Genomic DNA, 25,605 nt, shown 5'->3' on the forward strand with positions numbered 1-25,605 from the left:
AAATAACACATCTATTTTTAAGTTAGCTGGAATTCTGAAGGCACAAACCACCTGGTATTGCTGAGCAGCTTTGGCTGGATCTGTGCCGTGGTCACACCAAGGAAACAGCCTCTTAACCTTTGCTGCCGCCTCCTGACCAACTTGTGATACTGTGATGCTGCCTCTCAGGCTGAGTGTGGGAAATTCCTTGGCAGGAAAAAGGAAAGGTTGGTAATCTGTGCATCAGGCAGTTAGGGGAATTAAAGAGCAGTTGTATTGGCGATTTGTTTGCCATTTTTAAGTAGACATGCTCTTGTATAAAGTCGATATATTCAAAGTCTGAAAATTAAAAACACTAACTTCAGACACTGATAATTAGCAAATTATTTAACTCATTTCTTAGCACTGTATCCTGACATAGGGACCGAGATTAAATACGGAATTGGAAATATTCACAGGAAATAATGTGTCAGAACCTGTGCTTTATTTTTAGTAAAGCAATTTACAGTTCCTTGATTTCCATAGCAGAATGAAATGTTTTCAGTTTGAAATGTTACTCAGTGTAAGTTAGCTCTGATGCCATGGCCTGATGGAGCAGTTTTGATCTTTCAGGTTAATTACATGTCCCTTGCCAGTGACACATGGGCTCATTCAGTAACAGTATTTTCCTAAAAAGTTTATTTCTAAGGTTGTGGTATTATTTACCATGCCAGAATACCTAGATTTATTTTTCAATTAAGTTTGTTTGTTTTTTTTTTTCATTTTGAGGCTTAAAGGAAGCACATATAGGAGCTTTGTCTCTTGTGCTATATGCTGTTTTAGTGTCTACAACCTGTGTTCTTTGTCAAAGATTTAGTGTGTTTAGTCTTTCATCAGTTAAAGACAGCAGATATCACCAAAAAGCATCATGCAAAGTTTTTAGTTTAGTACTTTTCTGTTGCTGGGTTTTTAATTCATGTTTGAGTCAAAAGTTCCAAAACTTCCTTTAAACTTGGGGAAATGACAAGTGAATTAAAAAAAAACATTTAATCTTGGTCAGATTACATAATTTATGAATAGATAACAGAATTTTTGTAGCTTTTGTTGATGAAAGTATGGAACAGCCTATGTTATTCCATTTTGTCTAAGAGTACTGTCTACTGAGCACAAGATCATTCTCCTTGAAACCGAGCAATGTATGCTGCCTTTTTTTAAGTCCTGCTTAGTTTTGTTTGGTTTTTTTGTTGTGGTTTGTTTTTTTTTTAAATAAGCATAGCAGTTATATGAATCTAGTCTGTACATGCACAGAATAAGACTTCCTTTGAATGGTTTCAGAGCAGGTGACTGATCATAATGAGCCATCATTGCAGTAGGAGGACTTACATCTTATCTCTAAACAGACTGTTGCTTGTCAGTTGCTCAGAGGGTGTTATAATCTGTGTGGTGTCAAAGTGGATACTTCAATGCTTCCTTTATTTACTGTTAACTAGGAGCTGCATTGTTAAAAAATTGTGTATTAGAGAGTGATTCTTTGCCTGAGAATAGAAGGAGCTTCTAGAGTGTGAGTGTAGTAGTGCTGACCCAGGCACTCTCCTGTTGTGTGTTTAGGGCTCATGACTGAGAATGCTCTGTCTGCTCAGCATCTCTATTAGCTGTAAATTGCTGAATGTATAATGCATTTCTTTAAAAACAAAACAAAAAACCCCACATCAAACGTAACAACAAAAAAAACCCCAAAAGACTCCATGATCTCTATAATATTCCATTATTATTACATGATGTGAAATTTCAAAAGTCATAGCTTTTATTTCGTAATTTAAATGACTTTGAATAAACCTGCGTTTATAAAAAGCTGCTTTTGAAAATGTGCTTTTAATTTGATTAACTGTTAAGAAGATTTTGAAAATACGTCTATAGGATTTAAAAACTGTGGTAATTACCTATTTTCTGGTAACATTAAAAAAAAGAACATTTCCTCCAGATTATTTTGGATTAATGTAGGGTCTGACCTTCTGTGCCAGATTGTCTTAAAAATCACTATTTTGATCAATGTCAAATCTTGGAAAAAAAGTAATTGTCCTGTTGTGTTGTGATTTTTTACAAAGAAGGAATCAGACTGTATTTCTGCTTATTTTGAATTTTTTTTTATACCTCCAGACTTGAGGAAAGACCAGATAAATTCAGAAGTTAACTACAGACCTCATGTTAATTTCCCAACAGAATCACGTTTGCAGGTGCCCAGTCCTCCAGTAAAAAGGTAACTAATACTAGCATTAATTTACTATGCAATAGTTTAGAAATACTGAATTCTGTTACGTGATAGTAATCAATATTAAGCATGCAAAAATTAAGTTATTTAATATTTTTTACATACGATGCCTTTTGTATTTTACATGATAGGGCTAAATACTCTCTGTCTGTATTTTGATTTTGATGCTATTAGTGGAACCAGATAGCTTACATTCAAAATGTGCCTGGCTGCAGTCCTGTGTAATGTGCTCTAGGTGATCCTGCTTTAGTAGGGGAGTTGCACTAGATGATCTCTAGAGGTCCCTTCCAACTCTGACAGTTCTGTGATTCTATGATATTGTTTAAAACCATTTTACCAGAGCAAAGGGGTTCAATAGTTTTCTGTTTTGAATGTATATACTACAACAGGCAGTGATTAACCAATCTGTGGTTATCGCAGTAACCCCATAAAGTTTTGAAAGGTTTGGCTGGGAGGAAAAGGCAACATGTTTAGAAGCTGCTTCTATAAACCTGTTGCATAATTTGAACTGTAAGTGCTCAGTACCTCTTAAAACTAAAGAATCTAAACAGAAATTAAGCAGCCAAAAGTAAAATCTAGTATTTGAAAAGTGGATGTATCAGACTGAGTCATAGGGAGGCTTAAAAGAAAGCAGAGGCCACTTTTGACAAAGTCCTGAATGTTGAAGGAATTATCTCACCTTACAGATATTCAGTCTCTTGCAGAGATTTTTGGGAGGCCCTTTACGTTTTAAATGAAAGAAACTTTGAAGTGATTTAATACAAATGGCTGTATGTTAAGGAAATCTCAAATTCTCTAGTCACTTTGAACATTTAAGCAGTGTTCCTAAGGCTGCCTTTGGGAAAAAAAATCCTTGGGTTATTTGAGTTTTGTTTTACATTTTATGGAATTTTGCATCTTGTGTGTTTTTGTATTTTAGAGTTGAAATGCCTGAGACCAATAGGAAACTTATCCCATCATCAGCTCTACAGCCACTTGCTAAAGACATTGTTAAGTCAGAAAGTAGGAGTAAGGCAAATGAACAGATTTCTTCAGAGTGGCTTAATCCAGACAAGTTGGAGAAGATGAACGTGTCTATACATTGTGCTGATGGCGTGTCCCACCCCTACACAGAAAATATCTGCGGAAGGAAGCTGGTCAGCAATGACTTTCACTCCTCTTCCCAGCCACTGTCTCATCACACAAGAACATTTGGTCCCAAGGTGGGGTTGTTGCCTTGTGTGCCACAGAACCTGTTAGAAAGGCCCATGGTGCTTTCCTCTTCTGGTGAGCATACCAGTCACCCACTCCGAAGGGTGGATCCTCTTTGGGTGCCTGAAGCAGTGTACCAGAATCTTCCTCCCCCTTTACCACCGAAGAAATACGCTCTGAATACTTTGCCAGGATCAGAAAATAACTTGGCAGCTGATGTAAAATCAACAGAAGTGTTGCAAAATAATCTGTTAAGGCAAACAGGTACACCTTTAAAATCTGCACCAGAAGCAAGCATATTTACAAATGAACAACGGCTTAAAGAGCCATTTCAAGGGAATGAACTATTTGTTCATAAAACAGATTCTCCACCTCGCTTACCAGTTAATGACTTTTGGACTGTGTCTGAAAACTTTTTAAAGAAAGGATCTCGTCATACAGGACCAAGCCCTGGCTATGTGGATGGAAATGATAGTGTATCCCTAACGACTTATTTTTCAGTAGATAGTTGTATGACTGACACATACAGGATGAAATATCATCAGAGACCCAAGCTGTATTTTACAGATAGTGGAAGCTTTCACAAAGAAAAGCATCCTCCGTCAGCTGGAGTAGAACTGAATGCTACATACCATGCTCCTCTTGAGCCCAGGCATCACACACCTGAGCAAAGGTACAAGGCAAATGTGGAAAGCCTACACTGCAGTAGATAGATTCTTCAAAGAAAAAAAATCTGGATTTGACTTTTGCATTTCATGTCATCTATGAATTGGAACAAACGTTGAATCTCTGTGGGATGACTAGGTACCTAGTTGACTCTACTTTGCTTAGGAGTTATGACTGTTTAAATGAATATGCAAATATAGGTGAACAAAGAAGAGGTGCTAAATTTCTGGTTCTTTGACTTGTTACTCTAGTTGCCTTAATGCTTACCTCTGTTACTCAACTTGTCTTCTACAGTTTATATTAAAAATGGTTCCTTTAGGTGTATGCATCTTAAAGCAGTGGGATGGACCAGATGTTACTAGTTTTGTAAGAAGATCTAATTAGTTGCAGTTTAAAAAGTGATCCTTCAGACTGTGGTCTCTACATACTTAGACTAACAAAAGGGATAAACATATTCCCATATAAAATGCAGTAAATGTAGTTATAGTAAAGCTGTATTTGTCCTGATAGGTAGGGGGAGGTGACTTTTTTTCAATTGACTTCTCCAAGTCAGTGCTTTCATAAACCTTCAAGTGTCTTTAATACAAGTTTACCCAGATAATTTCTTACTCTTTATTTGAAAAGCCTTAACAGATCTTTAAAAAAGGTTTTGGTTTGCAAGGGTTCAGTAAGATTTTTGAAGGGAATTCAAGTTAATTGCAGTAATAGACTATCCTATTAATATACCTGCTCCCTGTTAGTGTACATTTTTAAACACATTTATCAGATTTGTTCACCCTGTGTATAGCTTAACTTATTAAAATGAAATTTAACCACATAAGCTAAAAACTGAAATAACAGAATAGGATGCTAATTTGAAAATAGTTATGCAACTATGAAAGATTAATTTTGTAAGGTTTTAGATACATTTACTACTTATGTTTAGTTCTGATTTATTCTACAATTGCATGCAAAGTCAGTGCTGCTATTTATTGAACTTCCTGCCTTTCAGCTTGACATTTTTAGCAATGTTTAATGGGGATTTGATTTTACTGACAATGTTTTTTCCTCGGGAGCAGTCCTGCACATGGATATGTTCTGAATGAGCAGACCAGGCTGACTGAACTGCAGCCATTCAGGCTGAGTGGGCATGAAAAGAAGAGGTTCCTCTCTTCCTCCTGCCCTTTGCCGTGCAGTTTGGCAGCTATGGCATTTGCCACATCTTTTGTTAACCTGACTGATTTCAGGAACAAAGAGGAGGATTTATTTGGCTTTCATTTGGTTAGATAAATCAGTTCACTGGACTGTCTAGTGAGTGCTGAGGCCCAGCATGGTCTGGGGAGGAAAGGACAACAAACAGGATCCCACTCATGGCAGCCCTGAGTCTGTGACATGCCCCACTGTGTCTGGTGGTGCCAGAGGCACAGGCTTGGAGTTCTGTTTCAGTCTTACTGTCACATTAAACAATGTATAATTTAGAATTAATGTCAGCAAAACCTGACACAAACTTTGCCATTTTTCATATTAGAGTGTTAACTTGGGGTGCTGCTGCTTACATCTAAACATCAATGCCTTTTAGTTATGAAAATAATGCAAGAAGGTTCAGTATACCTAATAAACGTTTTTGCTTATACTTGCACTGTTAATCAGGCTTTTTTATGTTTATAAACCTTATGCGAGTTTTAGAGCTTCAACCAAATGGTGACAGGCCTTAGCACAATTATCCAAGGTATATTTTGAAACAGTAGTTTTGGTCATTGTCTCTCAAGGTCATGTTTTGTTTTTAATTACATGTAACTTACAGTAGAACTGGAAAATTATATATGCAACAAACCAGGTATCTCAAATTAAATCTGATTTCTACCTTCAGGATTTCTTGTAGCACTTAGAAAAAAATGAATTCTAGAATTTGTGGTGCAAATAATTATGCATGTTTAGGTATGGCTGCTGTAAGCAGCAAATTAAAAAAAGATCTTTTTTTTAAGAAAATTGGGTGAATACAGAAAAAGAACCCTGAAAATGTAAGAAGCTGGAAGATTCCTAATTGTAATATTTTTCAATGAGATTTCAGAACCTGTAAACTTTTCTAGTTCATCTAGCAATGTTCCATAATATACATAGCCAGTTCAGTAAAACTGTCTTCTAATACTTGTGTAAAAACAAAGATTATTTGAATTTGTAAATAATGTATAACTTGTAAAATGTTTTGCAAAAATCTTGTATTTGAAATGACAGTATTTTTTATGTATGAGTAGCACAGCAACAACTGTGAATGATGGTAGAACACTTATTTTTTAAACATGCATATTAATGTTCATACTTCTGTACAAGGAGCAATATGAAATGCCTATTACTGATACCAATGAATTTGGCTTCCAGTAAGCACAACTGGTAAACTTATTTTTAGGGTAGCTGCAGTAATTTAGATTTACTTCGGTCTCTTTGCTTTGCTTGAAACAATCTTACCAGACAACTTTCTTTGTGACCCTTGTTTACCAGGTATTTAATTATAGTAAATAGCTAATTGAGGCACCTTTGTTTTTATATTTGACTCCATGTATGTATGTAATATTTGCTAACTAATAAGTGATAACTTGTTTTAACTTACCTAGGGTGCCTATTTATTTTTTTATAAATGTCCCCTTCTGACTATAGATTTGTATAAGAGCCTAGACATTTTTTGTAACAGTAAAGACATTAACAAGTCTTGTAATTAATATATTTTTGAGTCTTTAGAATTATTTTCTTGCAAAGTTCTGCTTATTCAAACTATCAGATAAAAATTTAAAATATCTTTGTGTTCTGTTCTTTTTGTACTCCACATTTTTTTACCAAAAAAATTATCAGTTGGGTTTCCAGAGCTACATTTTTAAACAGTGACAGATAATACTGCTACTCTTGGTTTGAACTTTTGCAGAGATGGTGGTTCAGTTACCTTTTTTGAACAGTAACCTTGATCTTCTAAAATATTTGTTTATAAAGCTGTGAAAGCTATTTAGCTTTCTAAATATCTCTGAAATGCATGAAGCAATCTTAATACTAGCTGATTGAGTTACACATGCTGTCTTACTACCTTTGTTCTGTAAGGGGCAAGTGAAATTTGCTTTGATATATGTATTCATATGCTCCCAGGAGCCCAATGCATTATAAGCCTGCCCTTTGTTTGCTTTAACTTTTCCAAGATAAGTAAAATCTTGTGTGTCAGATCTGGCTTAAGGAGAAAACTAAATTACTAGAAGATAACTTGAACTTTCTTTTGACTTTCTAAAGGCTGTTAAGACTTATTCTTGTCTCCTTACCAAAAGAGGAAATGGAGCAACATTACAGTACTTCCCTAATAGGCTGTTCCCTTGAGATTTCCCTGGTGAAATCATGTTAGAGGAGAAAAAAGAAAAGTAATGAGTAGTGAATTTGTCTCTATAATGGCTTCATTTGAAAAACTGGAAAATCCATTTTTCTCTTCGTGAGAATGCAGGCAGAGCTCAGTGCTCTTCCACACCACGAGTCAAGCGCTCTGAAACTGCTGACTTATTTTGTATGGACCAGCCAAGATCATAAGTGGTAGCAGGTAAAGGCACCTCTGTTCTTAAAGCACAGCCACTGTCAATGGAAGAATTGACTTTAATAATGAAGGAGAAATAAAGGGGAAAAGCATATGCCCACTTTTGCATCCCAAATCCTATTTAACCTGATAGTAGCCTGTTTTGATTTAATTCATTAGAAGACACTGAACCACTCTACACTTCAAAGTCTATGAAATCTAGTTATTTTATTTGTGAAAGAAAACACCTATGAATTGTACTTCTCAGAATTAGAAACTAGTATTGACAAGGGAAAAATACTCAAGAAAACTTCATCCATAATTGAAAAGAGTCTTCCCAAAACCTGATCAGGTAAAAAGCCTACTCCAAGTATTCGCTTTCTTTTCTCCCTCCTGAGAATGCAAGAGTCTCCTTGATTTTGATTTACCACTGTTTTGGAAGTCTCCCTGTGGTTAGAGAGAGGATGGGACATTTTGATGGGACGTGTGAAGTTGAAACCTCTTACTTACCTATAAATGTCTGCTTACAGTCATCCATAGAAGAGAGAACCTTACATGTAACCTGCCAGCTACTCAAGAAGGCTGTTCTTGTTATGTCATCCCTTCACTGCTCGTATCAAGTAAATCAAACCTGTTTCATTTAAATCAGAGAGGACAGAAGGCTGCTACTGCTGTTACACACTGGCATATTTCAGAATGCACAGTAACTGCTGAAGCTAGAACCTCATGCTCGCTGTGTTACAAAAGGAGAAAAGGGTAACAGAAAACCAAACAGCATCAAACCCTGATTATTAACTTTCTGAAAGTAAAACATCTGAGTTACAGTATATACAAGAGCTAGATTTTATTCTCAGCCAGTCTACAGTCAGTCCTTTCAGTTGATTTTATTGAAACAGTATGTATTTTAATTTCTGCTTAACAAACCTTTACACACTAATTACAAAAACACAGTCAAGCTGTCGTAAGTGACCTCTAAGGCACAGGTTAGAACACAGACTTGATACAGATAAAAACCTGAACAGTAATACTTAATGATACAGCCAAATATATAGTATATATATTAGACACTTGCAGTCCGATGCAAGGGGCTTTGTGTTCCCAGTCGTTTATACTGCACAATTGGTGCTTCTCTTGCTCTGCTTGTTTTCGTAAGGTGCATCCTGTGATTAGGCAGTGGCTCTAGAGGGAACAGAACAAGTCTGGTTACTTTTGCAGTGCTACACAATCCTTTGGAAGGTGCAGTAAACATGAAAAAAGTATCAAGCAGACTTCGTGACCCAAAACCCGATACTTTTAAATATATGTATATAAATAAAATCACGCTGCCGGCTGCTCGGCATTAGCGTTACATTCTTCCGGAGGTATCTACTTCCCAGGCTTCAGGGATGCTCCAGGAAGAGGAAAGCCTGGAGAAGCACCTTCTCCCAGGCTTCGCCGCAGGGTGACCCGTGAGCTCCCCAGCCGGGCCCAGGCCGTCCCGCTGCCGGCAGCAGCCGCTCCCGCCCGCCGCCGTTGCCTCAGCGCAGCGCCTGCCCAGACGGGGGGGTGGAAACACACCTCCGGGCCCCCTCCGGGCATGCGGGCGGACCCCGGCCCCAGCGCACCCGCTCCCGGCCGGTGGCGGCAGCTGACCTGGGCCCGGCGCCCTCAGGGCAGCAGGTAGATGACGACGAACAGCGCCAGATCGAAGAGGATGAAAAGCCAGAGGTCCAGCCAGTAGGACTGCCCCGACAGCGACAGCGCCCGGCCGCCATTCCCCGCCGCCTCCCGCTGCTGCTGCGGCCGGTCCCGCCGCGGCCCCCGCGCCGCCGCCTCCATCTCCTCAGGGCTCGCGGCGCAGCCCGGCTCGGCGGCGCGCCCCGCGCGGCTGCTCTTCCGGGTGGGGAGCCAATCAGAGCGCAGCGCACGTACTGCCGCCCCGCCCCGCTCGCGCGACAGCCCCGCCCCCGCCGCCTCCTTGGCTGCCCCGCCTGGCGGGCGGCGGCGCGTGACGCCGGGCGGCCGTTGGGGCGCGAGGCGAGGCTGCTGGGGGCTGAGGGTCCGGTGGTGCCAGTGGTGCCGGGCCGCGGGCCTGTGGTAACGAGCTGGTGGTGCCGGGCCGCGGGCCTGTGGTAACGAGCTGGTGGCAGTGCCGGGCCGCCGTCCTGTGGTAAAAACCATGGAGGGAGTCCCGCTCCTCCTGCTGGTGCTGGGGGAAGCAGCGCTTGCCGAGGGTTTCTCTGAGCTGGTGACTGACACTTCTGTGGTAGCACCTGGGCGCTACTGGTTGCTGCTCCTTGCCGGTCCTCAGGGACTGAGCTTGGCCAGGTGAGATATGGATGTGGGGGGAAACTGGTGGTGAGTCCTGTCGAGCCATCTTGGCCTTGTTCTGTTGGGCTGTCCTGGGTTTTGTGAGGAAATAAACGTTCACAAGTTCTTCCTGATACAGTTTCTTGGAGAGAGCAGATGATGGGTACTCTGGAAAGAACTAAAAGATCTTTTGGGAAATTGTGTTGTGAAGAAGTTCAGGAAAATTGGAAATGTGTTAACGTATGCTCCTGTCCTTGAAGAGTGGTTGGAGCTTGTACACCCTAAACAAACTGGAAAAGTTCATGTAGATTGGGATTACTGTGTGCTTTATTTTCACGACATAAAATTGCATAAGAAATTAAAAGTTAAGCTGCACAACCTGATTCCATACTCCCTAGTTGGGATGTACTACCCTCATTGCAGCCAGATGACTCAGTATTTTAAGGAGTGCAATTATTTTCATTGTGTCTAGAAGAGTGACAAGAAACTTCGGAGTATACTAAACAAAAACTTCATCATTGTAGCTGTTAACCCTTTTTAGCCACACAGTAAGAGAAAAAAACAGTACTTGCTGCAGAATGCAGAGCCAGGTGTATCTGATCAGAGTTTAACTTCTTGTAAGCAGGCACTTAGAGGTGGCTATTTTCCTTAATGAATTCTATCATTAGAAGTAAGGATGAACTTGAATTTGTCTTCATACAGCAATTATTGCCTAAGCATGTGTGTGGTAGGTGAGGTGGTAAGGCTGGTACTCATCTGTATTACTTCATTTGAGCAGAAGGAGTGGTGGATTGTCCGTTTCCCCAAAGCATACAATTTCCTATTAGGTTGCAAAGTAATGTAATTCTGAAATTCCTGCCTTGGAAACAAAAGTCTCCTAGTCAAATTTATGAGCCTATCTCTTTCACATTCTAACATAATTATCTTATTAGTTTATTGAAGCTGTACCACTCTTCTTCATCCCTTTAATTGATTATATTACTTCCAAGTATTGGAGACTGAGTCTTTCAAGATCCTTCCTTCATTTTTAAGTACAACTGCTGACCACATCTGTTTGCAGTATTTGGAGCTGGTAAATACTTTTGAGTTCTCATATTGATTTATATTTTCATAGAATCCTAATCATAGAATGGCTAGAGTTGGAAGGGTCCTTAAAGAACATCAGGCTCCAACCCCCCTGCAGGGGCAGGGACATCTTCCACTAGACCAGGCTGCTCAGGGCCCCATCCAATCTAGCCTTGAATGCTTCCAGGGATGGGGCATCCACAACCTGTTCCAGTCCCATGGACTTGTGCACTTTCAGGTTCTTTAGATGGTCTCTAACCTGCTCTTCTACAGTGGGTGGATCTTCCTTTTCCCAGTCTCTGCCTTTGCATTCTGTGACATGGGTGGTGTGGCCAGAACCCCTACCCGTGAAGACTGAGGCAAAAAGGTTGTTCAGTACCTCAGCCCTCTCCATATCCTGCGTGACTAGGTATGTTCCTTCTGGAGAGGGCCCACATTTTCCCTCTGCCTTTTACCACTGATGTAGCTGTAGAAACCCTTCTTATTACCCTTGGTGTCCCTGGTCAGATTTAATTCTCTGGGCTTTAGCTTTCCTAATCTGATCCCTGGCTTCTTGAACAAGTTATTTGTTATTTCTCCCAGGCTACCTGTTCCTGCTTCCACCCTCTGAAGACTTTCTTTTTTCATCTAAGAGTGTCCAGGAGCCCTTTGTTAATCCAAGCAGGTCTCCTGGCATTCTTGCCTGCCTTCCTCTTTCTTGGGATGCATTGCTTCTGGGCTTGGAGGAAGTAACCTTGGAATATCGACCAGCATTCTTGGGCTCTTCTCCAGTCCAGGATTTTACCTCATGATACCCTACCAAGCAGATCCCTGAAGGGGTTGAAATCTGCTCTCCTGAAGTCGAGGGTAGCAAGCTTGTTGCGGGCCCTCCTTGTTGCCCTACAGATCCAGAATTCCAGCGTTTCGTGGTCACCGCAGCCAAAGCCGTTTGTGACAATTATGGTCCATTTGCATCTGCTGCCCACAGCGCTGGTTCCGTCCACGCCTCCTCCCCAGCCCTCTGACGAGTTGCGCGTCCTCCAGCGCTGTGCGAAAGCTCCGGAAAAGGCCCCTTTTTCGCCGATTTTCTGTCCCAATGCAGACGTGCCTGCACCAAAGCTGTTCGCCTCTGCGAGTGACCGTTGGTAACGGTTACAGGTCGTTTAATGTAAAGAACTATCAGATTACTTTTTAGCTTGTGGCCGTGTATGTAATTCAGAATTAACTAAAGTGATTTCTCAAATACTCGTTGAAAAAAATATCCTACTGGTTATTGTAGCCAGTCATTCAGTCAATAAAATCCGGTAACCTAGATCAAAATAACCATGAATCAGGATGTTTCTTACTGAGCTGGGTATAGCAGAGTTAAGTGCATTGACACCAGGTGTGGGCTAGAGTTCGACTTTCTGAACCAGAAGGGTGCAAGACATAACGGGTCAGCATACTCGAGGAAGAAAAAGAACATATTCAGGAGCTCAATGCAGCTTTCATTCCAGCCAGTAAAATCTGTAAAAGAAAGTGGCATTCTCCAGTTTCCTGAAACCTTTGATGTGTCATTCCTAATATGCTTCAATGCAATTTAGAAGTAGTCATGACATGCAGCTGATAATTAAGGTCATATTCTGTAACAGCACTTCAGTGGTTAGGGCTGCTTTTTCAGCATGCATAGCTTAACTGAAAGCATCTGTCACATAGCTTAGTGCAAGCCACTATTCTTTATCCCTTTCCCTTTTAAAGAGTTTTATATCTAAACAAAATAGCCTGTAGACAGACAGAATTATATAATAGTGTTGTTTCCGGATTTAGTGTGTAGTTTTTGTTTGGTGGTTTGGATTTTTTTTTAGTTTTTTGTACCTTTGCTCTTCCATTTTACATCTCTTTGTAACTGAAAATTGAAGGACTGATTAAAATAATATTCTTGTCATTGTGATATATGTGGTATATCTACTTACTGGAAGGTGAATATGTAAAAAATTTATAAGCTGGAAGTTGCATACAATCAATATGTGGAAGAGGCAATCCAAATTAATTGAGAAGGGTGATCTGTGCTACTCCTAACTCGAATACTGTTTGCGACATGAAAGCGTTTTGGCAGTAGAGGGAGCTGCGAGACGCTGAAGACCACAAAAATACAGACTAGGAGAGGATTCAGTTATTACCAAAAAAAAAAAAAAATCTTTATTCGTTTGTGGCCAGTAAGAACACGCTCAACGAGAGACAAAACAGGAGAGTAAATTTTGCAAGGTATTTTAAAAACCCAATGAAATAATAATCTAAGTGTACCTGTTCAGAAATTATATTTGAAATTGGACCTTGTATCAGCACGTGGATAAGCACATGGCAGAAGATTATCTAGATGCTCACTACTGGCTGCAGGTTTGTTCTGTTGGTACGTGAGAAGGGGTCCAGGGCTGGGAAACAGGTTGCCCTACAGATGTAAGGACAGGAGTAGATGACCACCACCAAGGGACACAGCAGATCTTAACTAGTGCTGACCCTCGAGGGGCAGTTTTACTGCAACCCTTAGGAAACAGTGCAACTCAAGAGAGGTGAGGCTGGGTTGAAAATAACACTATTTGTGAGTTGTATTATCACACATTTTATGTTTATTGCATATTCATATACAATAGTCTTAGAGACTTGGGTCTTGTCAGGTTTCTTTTGGGTTTTGCCATCCGTACTACACAATATTCAATAGGCAGAGAAACTGTTTATGAATAGAAATCATACGGTAAAGAAACTAAATTTCCATTTGAGAACCAGTGCAAAAAATATTTAAGTTCTGCTTATAGAAAATAGTTTCTGCAGCCTTTTAGAGTATAGCACTCAGGTAGGACTCAGAACAAATAATGTTTTAGCATTTGTATCAAATTGTAATTGGATTTTGTTTATTCAGGGCAAAAAAGTAAACAAAAGAAACTACTCTGCTTTCATCAGGGCTAAGTAATTGCAGCTTAGAAGGTGCTGTGAGGGGATAAAAGGCTATGTAGAAAAATGGTCATTTTTCATTGTTTTTTGGCTCTGGGTGAGGTAGTTAGCTCCTTTTGAAGATTCTCTTTGCTTCAACTCCTTCATATACATAGATCTGTTAAGAAATTAAGAAGAAAAATCAGTGGCACTATTATAAAGTTTCATTTCACAGATGCTATTGAGAGATGGTCAATAGTGATTTAATTGTGACTGGTGGCCATGTGGGGACTACCAGCCTCTGTTCAGACTCTGAGGAAAGCAGCTTGTTGTCAACAGGCATGAATTCTCTATGCAAAAACTTGAACTACCACAGGACAACATTTGGTGGATTCAGAAAATATCCAGACTTGAAGTTCCATATTCCCAAATCACTACTTCACAAGTTTCCTTCATGTGACTGCTTTTATTAGAATTGTGCAGGAGCATGGAAGGGTTGTATTTCATGTTTTTGATATCTCACACCTTTCCATAACATAAGGTTTTTAAAAACTTCTTTATTCTTCTCAGACGTTTGTGGCCCACTAGTGGAAAGGATCTTAAAGCATTATAGTTCCGTTTCTGGCTTTACCTCAGAGCTGTGAGACATTTCACTTCTGTCTTAAACTTACTCCTCTGTGCTGTTATCCCCTGCCCCAACCCCAAACTTTTTTTTAAAAGGGGATTTATCAGCCATTGACAGCATTACCCTGTAGTAAGTTCCTGTGGTAAGGCTGTTACAAGGCACTTGGGAACAGGCCTTCAGTAAAAACACATCTATATAAAGATTACTCAACTTGAGAATTTTGACTACAGATAAATTAGGTTGTTTGACTTGAAGAAAATATTTCTTTCAGAACAGCTTTCAATTTTTTTTTTACTTTTATTTCCTTCTTTGAGAAAGCTTTAAACATTTTTTTCAGTTAATCATATTGTAAAGTTATATGTGACTGTTTAACTCACCTGGACAAGTTCGTCACCTATGACTTCTCTGGATGCTGTGAGTACTTTTCCATTATCTTTTCTAGTAAATTTTCCTACAATTTTATTTCCTTCCATGTTCCAAGAACCCTATAATGGGGAAGAAAAAACAACCCAAATATTTCACAACAGATATAACACTGATTTGATTTAAAGGCTGCAGGAATGCTTAAAAGTGAGAAGAGGTTAAAATAGTGTAATAATGCTTTTTTTGACATTGATGGAAAGGCTGTAAAATGAAATGTTAGTAAAACCACTAGTTAATTGAATTATTTAATTGCAGAATACTTCAGCTAGATTATTTATTTATTTTAGTGCTCACTACACCTCATTTTAATTAATTGTATCAACAAAGAAAAAGTAATTTCTTACAAATACCCACTCAGCACTCTGGCACTCTAGGTGGTGTACTTGAGTATTACAAGAAGTAAAATTGCAGTCATGTGGATTTAATCATGTGAAAACTGCTACATGCTCTGCTTTTTGGGCTCTCTGTGGAATCTTGAATTTCACAGTAAAGTACTGAACTGTTAGTGGTTAAGACTATTTTGTGGTTTTGCATATAAGCTGCAAGCGTTCCTGAACAGTCACACTTTAAAAGTAAAATTTTAATTAAAATCTAGAAAGACAAATAATTCATCTTGAAACTGTACTTCATAAAGTTATTAATCTAAATATATAATTATCTAGAAAGTTTCTTACAGTAAGTTCAGTCCCATCAGCCAGGCTGTACTCAAAATTGACTCCCAGAGTGAATGTAATTTCTATGGTACGGAAGTTGCTTGATTCCTTGACAGTAAAATTGTTTCCATCTTGTTGGATAGTGAGCTTCATGTTATCATGGGCTCCTAACTTTCTTTTCATCATGTTAACACCTAGAAAAATCAATGAACATCAATCAGAAAAAAGCCACCCTGGAGCATGAAATTAATCTCTTTTTAATGACTTTTATCTGGTCAAGTGAATTTATTCCAGCATTCTGACTTTTTTTTTTTTTTTAATTCTTCACTTTTTATTTGGGCCATGTTCACCCCTACAGATACAAGACAAACCAGCTGGAATGGTTATGTGTATATCCATATAACTCACAATTTGCACAAACTTTAACTATGAGGATTATGTGAAAATTATTTTAATCATGTGTTTCTATAAAATTGAAGAGTCATTATCTCCTCTCTATGCAATTTTTAAACTACTTTCACGTTATCAAAATAATAATCCTGCCATAGAATTCTGCTTAAAGTTGGTAATTCAAATTCTCTGAGCCTTTTCCTTAAATGGACACTTAGGGATTCTTTTCTCAGCTGAACTAAATCTGCTGGAATTAGTTAAATTTCTTAAGATTAACCAAGTGTAATTTAAATCTGAACATTTCTCAGTCTTTCCTCCCCCTGTGGAATCTTTTGAAAATAAATGTAATGCACTATGTAAGGGCAGAACAGCAAACAGCAAAAAGATAGACTAGCTAGGAGGTAGTTCCCAGACAGCTGGATTTTGTATCCAACCATAGTGGTATTATTTTTGTAGAAGGCATTGGAAAAGTAAGACTTACCCATGGCCTCCATGAACTTTTCATAGTTTTCATTTCTGTCTATTTTCCAAGTACCATTAAGTGCCATGTTTCTGCCTGTAGGAGCACTGTTCTGAACTAACAGATCTTTACAAAGAGAATTTATCTACTGGCTTATCTTGAAAGCAATTTACAGGATGATGTGGCTGACTAAAGCTCAACTGATGCACTCATCTTTTCAAGGAGAAGTTTACTTTAGTTTAATCAAATTTCCAATTGTGACCACACTGCTTGCCCCATCTCTCCCTTATTGCCCCCAAATCATTGTTACTGCTTATCTTAAAGAACTGTTAATCCATTCATTTTATTCACCATATGTGTGTTATAGTAAAAATCAACTCTCTAGTGAAAGCAGTAATTAGACTAAGAAAATGTCTTGGCATTTTCTCTCTCTCTTGTATCTTCATGCTTGTGGAAGAGTCTTTATGCAATGGAAGGAAATACATTTACCTAACAAACCAAACATAAATCTCTATTGTAATTTGGTAGAGAATGTAAGCATGGGGCAGAGGATTTACTGAATGTCTGCAAGTAGTTTCAGAAAACTATTTGCTTGCTTCTTGTCTAGTGCTGAGCTATGAAAATAGGGATGATATTCTGTATTCATGTCCTCACTCTTTAATATATTATTTAAATTCCGAGCAGATTGTACAGATTTTCTGCATTATAACACATTCAGTGAATGCTGTGTGCATCTAACCCTTTTGTACAACAGAAAAAGATGGGCATCTCAATGAATTTGCCTGATGTGGTTGATTTCCATAGGTTCTGGATTTTGTCTGTTCAAGGTTGATGCAGAACATGAGTCTTCCCTGACTTAGCCCCTTCTTCCCCCAATCCCTTTCCCCTCTAGTTGGTGCTACTTGAAACTGAGCAAAACTGTTGGTCCAGCTTTTGTCTTAACTGAGTTTGGGGTTGTAATTGTTCTGTTTGCATGGGTGGCATCAGCTTTGCTATCTGTAAATTCAGGATGTAAATCCTGAATGCCAAATTGGGTTTTGCTTAGCACACAGGTGATAGGTTGTGCTCTATTTACCAAATTTTAAGTCTTATTTTATCATAATCTTGTACATCCATGGGTTGCAGTCTCGAACAAGAGGTTTTATTGAAGTGTAACTATACGTTTAGTACTTTGGTAACAATACTAGAATAATGTGGCTTTTCACTCCAGTTAGCTTCAATTTGTAAATCAATAGTATCTGGCTAACAGAATGGCTCAACAAGTATTTATGACTTGATGAAAAGCAAAGAAAAAGAATGTAGGTTCATATTGTTGCAAGTGATGTAGGGAAAGGTGCTGCACTTGCAGCTAAAACTGGGTGCTAGAAGCACTGGAGTTAAGATTAACTTTTCCAGACCCTTTGTTTTTTTGAAAGATGGGTACCACATAGTTTCTTGTAATTGTGTACACCTTATGTTCCAAATTCAGCTACTTAGTTCAAGAAGACTCTTCCAGAAGTAGTTGGCAGAGATTATCTCAGATCTGCCAACAGAGCTCCTTTTCTCTTAGTGTTTCCTAATTCATTTCACTTGAAGTGAGCCACCTCCTCTTATACAGGAGATGTTTCCAACCTGAGGGGTTGTCAGGACTGTGTGGGGAAGAGAAGGGGATATGAAGAACTTCATTTGCAAAATGAACTGTTGCTGTGAGTGTGCAGTACCCCCAGCATGGCGTCATGCTGAATATGTTGGAGCACTAGCCTGGAGAGCCCGCACAGCCACAGCTGGGAGAGTCCCTGTACTAGCTACATGTTCTGTCGTCTTTCTATCTCTTATATTGCTGTGTTGCAGGGTAATGAAGCCTGCCATATGGAAGGTGTTCAGGCTGTTTATTCTTAATGGCAGTGAGGGAAGCACCTTACAATATCTATTTAACACCACTATTTAGGTCTCATAATGTAGTTTTTATATGCAGTTTCTTCCCACATTTTCATGCAGTTTTTTATCACCTCAACTTACATTACAGTTCTGAAATAAAATTTGCAAAGAAGTTGGGATAATTTTGGTAGAAGAAATCCTATTTCTACATAAATATTAGAAATCCAGGATTAATGTCTTTTGCTAAAGGCAAAATTGAAGTATTTCATCTCCCTGTGAACTGGAGCATTCTCAGGTGCAGGCATGACATTTGACTTAGAGAGAAATAACACGTGCTCAGCCCTATAAATGGAACTGAGTAAAAATCAGCCAACTATAAAATGGAAGATGCGTAGTTGTGTTACCATGGTGCTGGATCTAAACTCTCAAAAGTGTCATAGCCCATGCCCAGTGTTGTGCCTAATGATTGATGCCCATCCTTACCCTTCAGCGAGCTCAGAAAATGGGCAAAATTAATTTCTACTAGAGTCAGATTAGCTCTTTTTGTTTCATTGAACTGTGTCTTGACCTTTGTAGTTATAATTGTCAAGCTGTATTATTTTTTTAGTATATCTACATAAACAAAAGTACCTCGTGTCTGGTTATAGTTCATCCAATTTATTGTTGCCTAACAAAATCATTAACTCTCTTTACAGTCTTTGCAGAAGGTTTTCTTTCTGACAGTGGTATAGTGCCATTTTGAGCCATTTCTGTTGTATCCAGTAGAAAATGGAGTAATTCACATTATTTCAGACTTAGATTAAATCTAATAAGAAATTAATAAAGTTTTTTGGGGTTTAGATGTGTTCCATATTCTTTTTGAGAACCTGCTGATTAATTTCATATAAGAAATGCTAATGTACCTGGAGTACTGTTTATGTATTTAAAATAAATAATAGTAGGGACAATCTGCTGGTTAAATATTAATTTCTACATCAAAATTACTTCAGCAGTTTTTCTGAACCTTGAAAAAGGGGGAGGGTCTTCTGGAGCAAGTCCTCAACTAACAGGAGGATCTCTCAGATGTGCTTTTCCAGAAGTCAGGCTAACAAGCCAACTCCAGACCTTTTCACCATGGGAGCAGCAAGTAGCTGAGTCCTGAATTTCACATCAAAGCTTGTTGCTCTATTTCTGTCCTGTTTTCCCCTTTTTCACTGGGCATGAATCCGTAGGATCCTGTTCAGATCATCCCCAGAGATCTGTCAGTCAAGTCAGAATTTCCACAGGTGATCAATATTTATGAGTTTCATGGTGCCTCTATGTTGTTGTTGCCCTGACAGCATAAAGAACTGTTTTTCTCTGTGGTCTGATGAAAAGTCAGTGCAGCAGCCATCTTTTTTAATCTCTCACCATTTACATGAGTTACTTAGGACTTAAAAAGTACTAAAAACTTAAGTTCAGTTTTCTTACATGTACTAGAATTGCATGATGCAAACTTTATTCAGAGTTCTTTAGAGTTCCTATAACAGCTGTGTTTCCTTCTAAAATTATAATTAAAATTGTTTTTTATATTAAAAAAAAATATATCTATGTATATATTCCACAACCTTTTTCCTTCTTCTGTCCCTCTCTTTCTTGTGTGGTTTTAAAACCTACAAGTTTTGCTTAGATGCTGCATTGAAAAACTTGGGTTTCAGTATTTCTGGTTGCGTGAAAGTCATGAAAGTTAGGGGTGCATATTCTTGGCTTTGTGGCTTTCTTCAACATGTCAGCTTCAGAACACTGAAAATGGACAAACTTTGGAGTTTGATCTTTAAATGAGGTGGATTAAAATAACTTATTAACTTATATGGTTATGCCAATCTCATAATGCCAGCCTGTGATAATCATACCAAGCTGTATTATGATGATAATAGACAATAAGGTTCCAAAGGTCAGTGTGACAATAATGCTTTTGCAGTGGGTTATATTAATCTGCCTTATTTATTGTTTGGGGCTTGTCTTCAAGTTGCTTTGCCTAAAATTAGCTAGGATGGTAGAACTCAGCTCTACCATTGAGTGATAATGGCTTAGTGCCAGCAGAAACCTAATAGATAAATAATATCATATAGGAGTTACATATTAAAAGAGACATGGATCCCTGTTAAAACCATGCAGATTAACTGGTTTCTGTCATGTAGCTGTGATTTGGCAGAGTTCATACATGTTTTCTACTCCATGATTCTTCTATATGTCTTAGGATGGATTGCAAAGATGGTTCGGGACTTAAATCATTTAAGTGCCCCTGGATCCCTTATTGTGAAGTTTTACTAAGCATTTAAACCAAAATACTCAAATTTATATCATTATAGTAACTAGGTAGATAGATAATTCTATGCCAGTATAGCCAACTTTAGCATAAGTACAGGTGGCCTAGCAACAAGAAGCTCAAATCAAGCCTAACTAATGCCATCTCTTGGATAAATAATTTAAAAGTACATATTGCAATTGGATGTTGTATTGCAGCAGGATTAAATCGTATATGAGATAGATTTTGTCCTACTCTCACTGCTTGTTTGCTAAATTTCTGGTTTCATTTAGGTTCAAGGAGAATCTGCTGGATGCTCATAGTATGCAATCTGTTCAACATGAAGATTCAATATTTGAAGATTACCTAGAGATTTCCAGTGAGTATAGATCCATTTGTCTGATTAGTTAGTAGTGGGCTGTGGATCTTAAAACTGCCTCTTAAGTGTCTGTATACACTAGTTTTTAATTTCTGTGTCATGGCTCTGATCCATAGAGTGTTGCATGTTTTTGAGAGTTGATTATCAGAGAGAACTGATGTGCATGAGCTAATAAGCTTCAGGTTAAAAAAAAAAAAAAAAAAAAAACAGAAGCAAAATGCAGGATTTTCTTAAAGCAATAACAACTCTGGTATTTACTTTATGCATTACTACATGCTAAAATGAATCATAGGATTACCCGGAATAGTAGAATCTAGTCTAGTTTCAGTGAAAAGAGGATGACAGTGAACAATTGCCAATAAAAATAAGTGTGCTTTTCCAATAAAGGTTATATGAATCTCTGAGTATTAGTGACATTTGTTAATTGTCACATAGAGACTGATATGTCAGTTGACCTGTAGGGCTTTGTGTCAGGCTAAGGTAATGAACTATATAGCTTAATACTCTTTTTGTGTATTTTTCAGGCAAATGTTTAGTAGCTGGCAAATTTAGGGAAGTAGTTTCTTTTTGTTCAGAATATGAAAGGCGATTAAAGGGAGGAGTTGAGTTATAGTCCAATGAGCTAATAATGTATAGTATTGAAAGTCTGCATCAGTCTTTTCAGATTTTCCAAAATTTGAATTGGACTTTTAGTTTATTTCAACATAGCTATTTGCTGATCATACACTTTTCTCTTGTGATATAGCTCCAAATTCCACCAATGATTATTGTGATTATCTGGATTAACAACTTGAATCTAATCTCATCTGTGAAATAGTGAGCTTCAGAGTTCTGAGCTCAGCATAATAGCAAGAGAACACCCTATATGGCTCAGATATTTAAATATCTCTATACCTGAAAGGAGAAGATGGCTTCAAGACAAAACATTATTTTCTTCATATCTCATGTAAAAGCAGAATGGACACTCAGATCCTGGTTCTATTTCCAACTCAGAAATGGACTTTCTATGGGACCTTGAAAAAATTAATCCCTCTACTTATCTGTAAAATGAACTTCCCTTCATTAAAAAAACATAATTATCATAAAATAATGTGCGAGTGAGTTTAGTATGACAAAAAAGGGTTCTGAAGAATCGCCTATATATGAATGTATAATATATATAAACTACTGGTATGATTTAACCTTGGAATTTATACCTCACTTTTGTTAAAGATCTTTGATGTTAGACAAAAGAAACCTGTGTAAAGAATAGGAAGAACTTGTTGAAAGCTTGTGGGTAAGAATTAAGGGACATGGAAATGTGGGCAAAACTGTTGTGGGTGTCTACTATAGACCACCAAACTGGGAAGAAGATGTTGATGAGACCTTCTACAGTCAGCTGGAAGTAGCCTCTAGATCACATGCCTTAGGCTCTTGCAGTGCATCAATGATAACTTCCTGATGCAGGTAGTGGCAGACCCAACAAGAAGAGGTGCACTGCTGGACCTTGTATTAACAAATAAAGAAGGTCTGGTCAGGGACGTTAAGGCTGGGGACAGCCTTCGCAGCAATGATCATGACATGGTACAATTTAGTATTTTTCAAGGAAGAAGCAGGGCAGTAAGTAGGATTACAACCTTGGACTTCCAGAAGGCTAACTTTGTACCCTTCAAAGATCTCTTTGCAGGAGTCTGGTGGGCTAAGACTCTAGAAGGTGGGGGGAAAGAGGAAGGGGGCAAGAGAGTTGGTTAATTTTCAAATATCACTTCCTCCAAACTCAAGATAGGTGCATTCCTTTGAGAAAAAATTGGGTTGAGGAGGAAGGAGACCTGCATGGATGAGCAATGAGCTCCTGAAAAAGGTCTCATGGAAGAAACAAGTTCATGGTTTGTGGAAGAACGGACTTGTCACTTGGGAGAACTGCAGGAACATTGTCAGGGTATGTAGGAAGGCAACAAGGAAGGCCAAAGGAAGTAAAAGAGAGCAAGAAGGACTTCTTCAAATACATCAGTGCTAAAAGGAAGAACAGGGAAAATGTGGACCCACTGCTGAATTAGGTGGGAGCCCTGGTAACAGAGGGTGTAGAGAAGGCAGAGTTACTGAATATCTTCTTTGCTTCAGTCTTTACTTCTAAGACCAGCCCTCGTGAATCCCAGATCCTGGGTGTAAAAGAGGAAGCCAGACTCTCCACTGGTTGATAAGGATTGGGTTAGAGATCAGTTAGGTAAACTGAATATGGGCCCGGATGGGATGCACCCATGAGTGTTGAGAGAGCTGGCTGATGTTGCTCTGCCACTCTCCATTTTCTAAAGGTCATGGAAGACAGGAGAGGTGCCTGAGAACTGGAGGAAAGCCAGTGTCACTCCAGTCTTCAAAAATGGCAAGAAGGATAATCTAAGAAACTACAAACCAGTCAGCCTCACCTCCATCCCTGAAAAATGATGGAGCATCTCATTCTGGAGATAATATCTAAGTGCATGAAGACAGGAAGATTATCAGGAGTAGCTAACATGGAGGAAATGATGCTTGACTGATCTGATAGCCTTCTATGATGTAGTAACTGAGTAGATGTAGGGAAAGCAGTGGATGTAGTCCATCTGACTGTAGCAAGGCTTTTGACATGATCTCCCGTAACATCCTTGTGAGCAAGCTCAGGAGTTTGTCCTCCCCCTCTACTCTGCTCTACTGAGCAGAGATTGCAGAATCCCCATCTGCAATGTCCAGTTCTGGGCTCCTCAGGTCAAGAGGGACAGGGATTTACTTGAGAGAGTGGGCTAGAAGGATGATTAATGGACTGGAACACCTTATGAGTAAAGGCTGAGAGACCTGGGGATGTTTAGTCTAGAGGAGAGAAGACTGAGGGGGGAATCTTACTAATGTATACAAATATCTGAAGGGTGAGTGTCAAGAAGGAGGGGCCAATCTCTTTTCAAGTTGTGCCCTGTGATACAGGACAAGGGGCAACAGATGCAAGCTAGATCACAGGAAGTTCCACCTCAAGTTGAAGAAAAACTTATTTACTGTAAGGGTTACAGAACATTAGAACAGGCACCGCAGAGAAGTTGTGGAGTCTCCTCCTCTGGAAACTTTCAAGACCTGTCTGGATGTGTTTCTGAGTGACTTGCCCTAGATTTTGTGGTGGTCCTGCTCTGGCAGGGGCGCTAGACTTGATGATCTCCAGAGGTCCCTTACAAACTCTACCATTCTGTGATTCTTCGATTTATCAGCTGTTAAGAACCACTGGGTGGGCATTAGCAGGCTATGGCTGATTATACCCATATTTTAGAAGGAAAGATTATTTTATCTTTACTTGGTAGTATAGATTCAGAACAGAAAATAAAGCAACTGTTTGGAGAAATGTTCAGTCTCTCAGGAAGTGTAAAAACAAATGTCAGTGTTAAGTAAAATATGAGCTTTGGAATAATGGGAGGAAAACATGCAGGCAGGTATTTCAAGAAATTCTGAATTGTAAATACTGAAGTGAAAATTTACTGGTTTTATAACTTGTGATATTTTTCAACTGAAATTTAAGTTCTAAAGTTCTGTACATACCAAGAAATGCTACTCTCCTCTAAGGGCTGACAAAGGCAATGGCTGCCAGATTCAAGAAAATTAGATCCTAAAGCTTACTATTGTAACAAACTCACATATTTGAACTATTTCTGAAAAATCTTAAAGGATGAGATTTCATGGGAATGTGAAATGCATGTCAGCAATAGCTGCCACCACTGTTACTAAAATACAGCTAGAGGAAGGACCTAATTGTCTCTTCCGTTTGTTAAAAAAGCATCACAGTTATGAAAGGTGTGAAAGACTGAGTGTAGTACTTTTTTTTTACCTGAATCTTCAATAAAAATGCCCTCATTCAAGGTTACATTATTTTCTGGGCTGGGTAAGAAATATATTCCAATACTCCTGTTGAAAACTTTGCCACTTCTCAGAAATTGATTCAAACATTCAGTGGGCCAGTGACAACTAAGCGGAAGCATGACGAGGTTGGTGAGTGGCCTGGAAAGACTGTAGTTCCAACAGCAAATGCTTACCTGATATATGTAGATATACATAGACAGTTGTTCAGTTGAACTGATAAATTGCAGCTAGGTCAAGCAAACAGTACTTGTGCTTTGCACTGAACTAAATCTAGCCCTTCATAACTTTTTGAATGAGACTGTTGTTTGTCAGGGAGGCACATACTTTTTGGTTTTGCTTAGAGCTAAGAAAAGTCAAGCCAGAAGTGTTGCTGTGGAGAACCTAATAGGCAAAGAACAGAAATGGCTAAGAAGCCCATTGGTCTGGAATTACTTCTAGGATCAGGAGTTTACACATGATGTGGCTCATGCTGTAAAAAAATTTTTTTTCACAATTTTGTTTAAAGTCACTGGGTTGAATATTTCCATGTCTCTGACATGCTATCCCGGAAATTGATTTTTGAGGGCAGAGGATGAAGATGGATCTGTGTAACAGATATATATGCCAGTTCTACTTACCCAATAAACTGGTTTCTGGAAACCCGTAATAAGTGTAGCTGCAACGCTCTCTAGTGGATATTAGCAGTGGTTCCAAACGAGAAGTACTTTTACCACCGGCTTATCTCAGTAGTACTTATAAGTATCTTGATATTAACAGTGCAGTTTTTATCTTCAGAATTTCTAGTACCTAGATAAGTTATTATAAAATACAAATTTACAGAAGCAATTAACTGAATCAGGGAACAATGAGGTATTGAACA

General features: G+C 38.8%; 2 protein-coding genes and 1 long non-coding RNA gene across 6 annotated transcripts in view; 1 reads left to right on the forward strand and 2 right to left on the reverse strand.

Moving 5' to 3' along the window:
• The window catches only part of USP53 (ubiquitin specific peptidase 53), a 37,521-nt gene extending 30,664 nt beyond the window's left edge, over positions 1-6,857 (forward strand). For all 3 annotated transcript variants that reach the window (XM_051618483.1, XM_051618482.1, XM_051618484.1), the window contains exons 15-16: positions 2,116-2,215; positions 3,147-6,857. In XM_051618483.1, coding sequence (XP_051474443.1) covers positions 2,116-2,215; positions 3,147-4,131 — 1,085 coding nt within the window. In that variant the 3' untranslated portion in view covers positions 4,132-6,857. The remainder of the gene's footprint in view (positions 1-2,115; positions 2,216-3,146) is intronic.
• A 1,576-nt stretch (positions 6,858-8,433) lies between these two features.
• LOC127383497 (uncharacterized) lies at positions 8,434-9,444 on the reverse strand. The gene is made up of 2 exons (XR_007889220.1): positions 9,237-9,444; positions 8,434-8,783 (listed from the first exon to the last, which is right to left on the reverse strand). It is a non-coding gene; the product is annotated as an uncharacterized LOC127383497 (long non-coding RNA).
• A 4,246-nt stretch (positions 9,445-13,690) lies between these two features.
• Positions 13,691-25,441, reverse strand: FABP2 (fatty acid binding protein 2). 2 transcript variants are annotated; one of them, XM_051616503.1, is made up of 4 exons: positions 25,364-25,441; positions 15,567-15,739; positions 14,847-14,954; positions 13,691-14,022 (listed from the first exon to the last, which is right to left on the reverse strand). In XM_051616503.1, exons 2-4 carry the CDS (start codon positions 15,729-15,731, stop codon positions 13,972-13,974), a joined length of 324 nt encoding a protein of 107 aa, XP_051472463.1. In that variant the 5' UTR covers positions 15,732-15,739; positions 25,364-25,441; the 3' UTR covers positions 13,691-13,971. The 2 variants fall into 2 exon arrangements, with proteins under 2 accessions (XP_051472463.1, XP_051472461.1); XM_051616501.1 differs by lacking the exon at positions 25,364-25,441 and adding an exon at positions 16,417-16,575.
• Positions 25,442-25,605: the final 164 nt, after the last annotated feature.

Source organism: Apus apus, chromosome 4, assembly GCF_020740795.1.
Source record: "Apus apus isolate bApuApu2 chromosome 4, bApuApu2.pri.cur, whole genome shotgun sequence".
NCBI lineage: Eukaryota > Metazoa > Chordata > Aves > Apodiformes > Apodidae > Apus > Apus apus.

Excerpts from the sequence above, each read along its gene's own strand:
- FABP2 (XM_051616501.1), bottom strand. The coding sequence starts at position 16,483 with ATGGCACTTAATGGTACTTGGAAAATAGACAGAAATGAAAACTATGAA. Across the intron at positions 15,740-16,416 it reads AAAGTTCATGGAGGCCATGG|GTGTTAACATGATGAAAAGA; the intron begins GTAAGTCTTACT and ends TGATTTTTCTAG. Across the intron at positions 14,955-15,566 it reads CTGATGGGACTGAACTTACT|GGTTCTTGGAACATGGAAGG; the intron begins GTAAGAAACTTT and ends TCCCCATTATAG.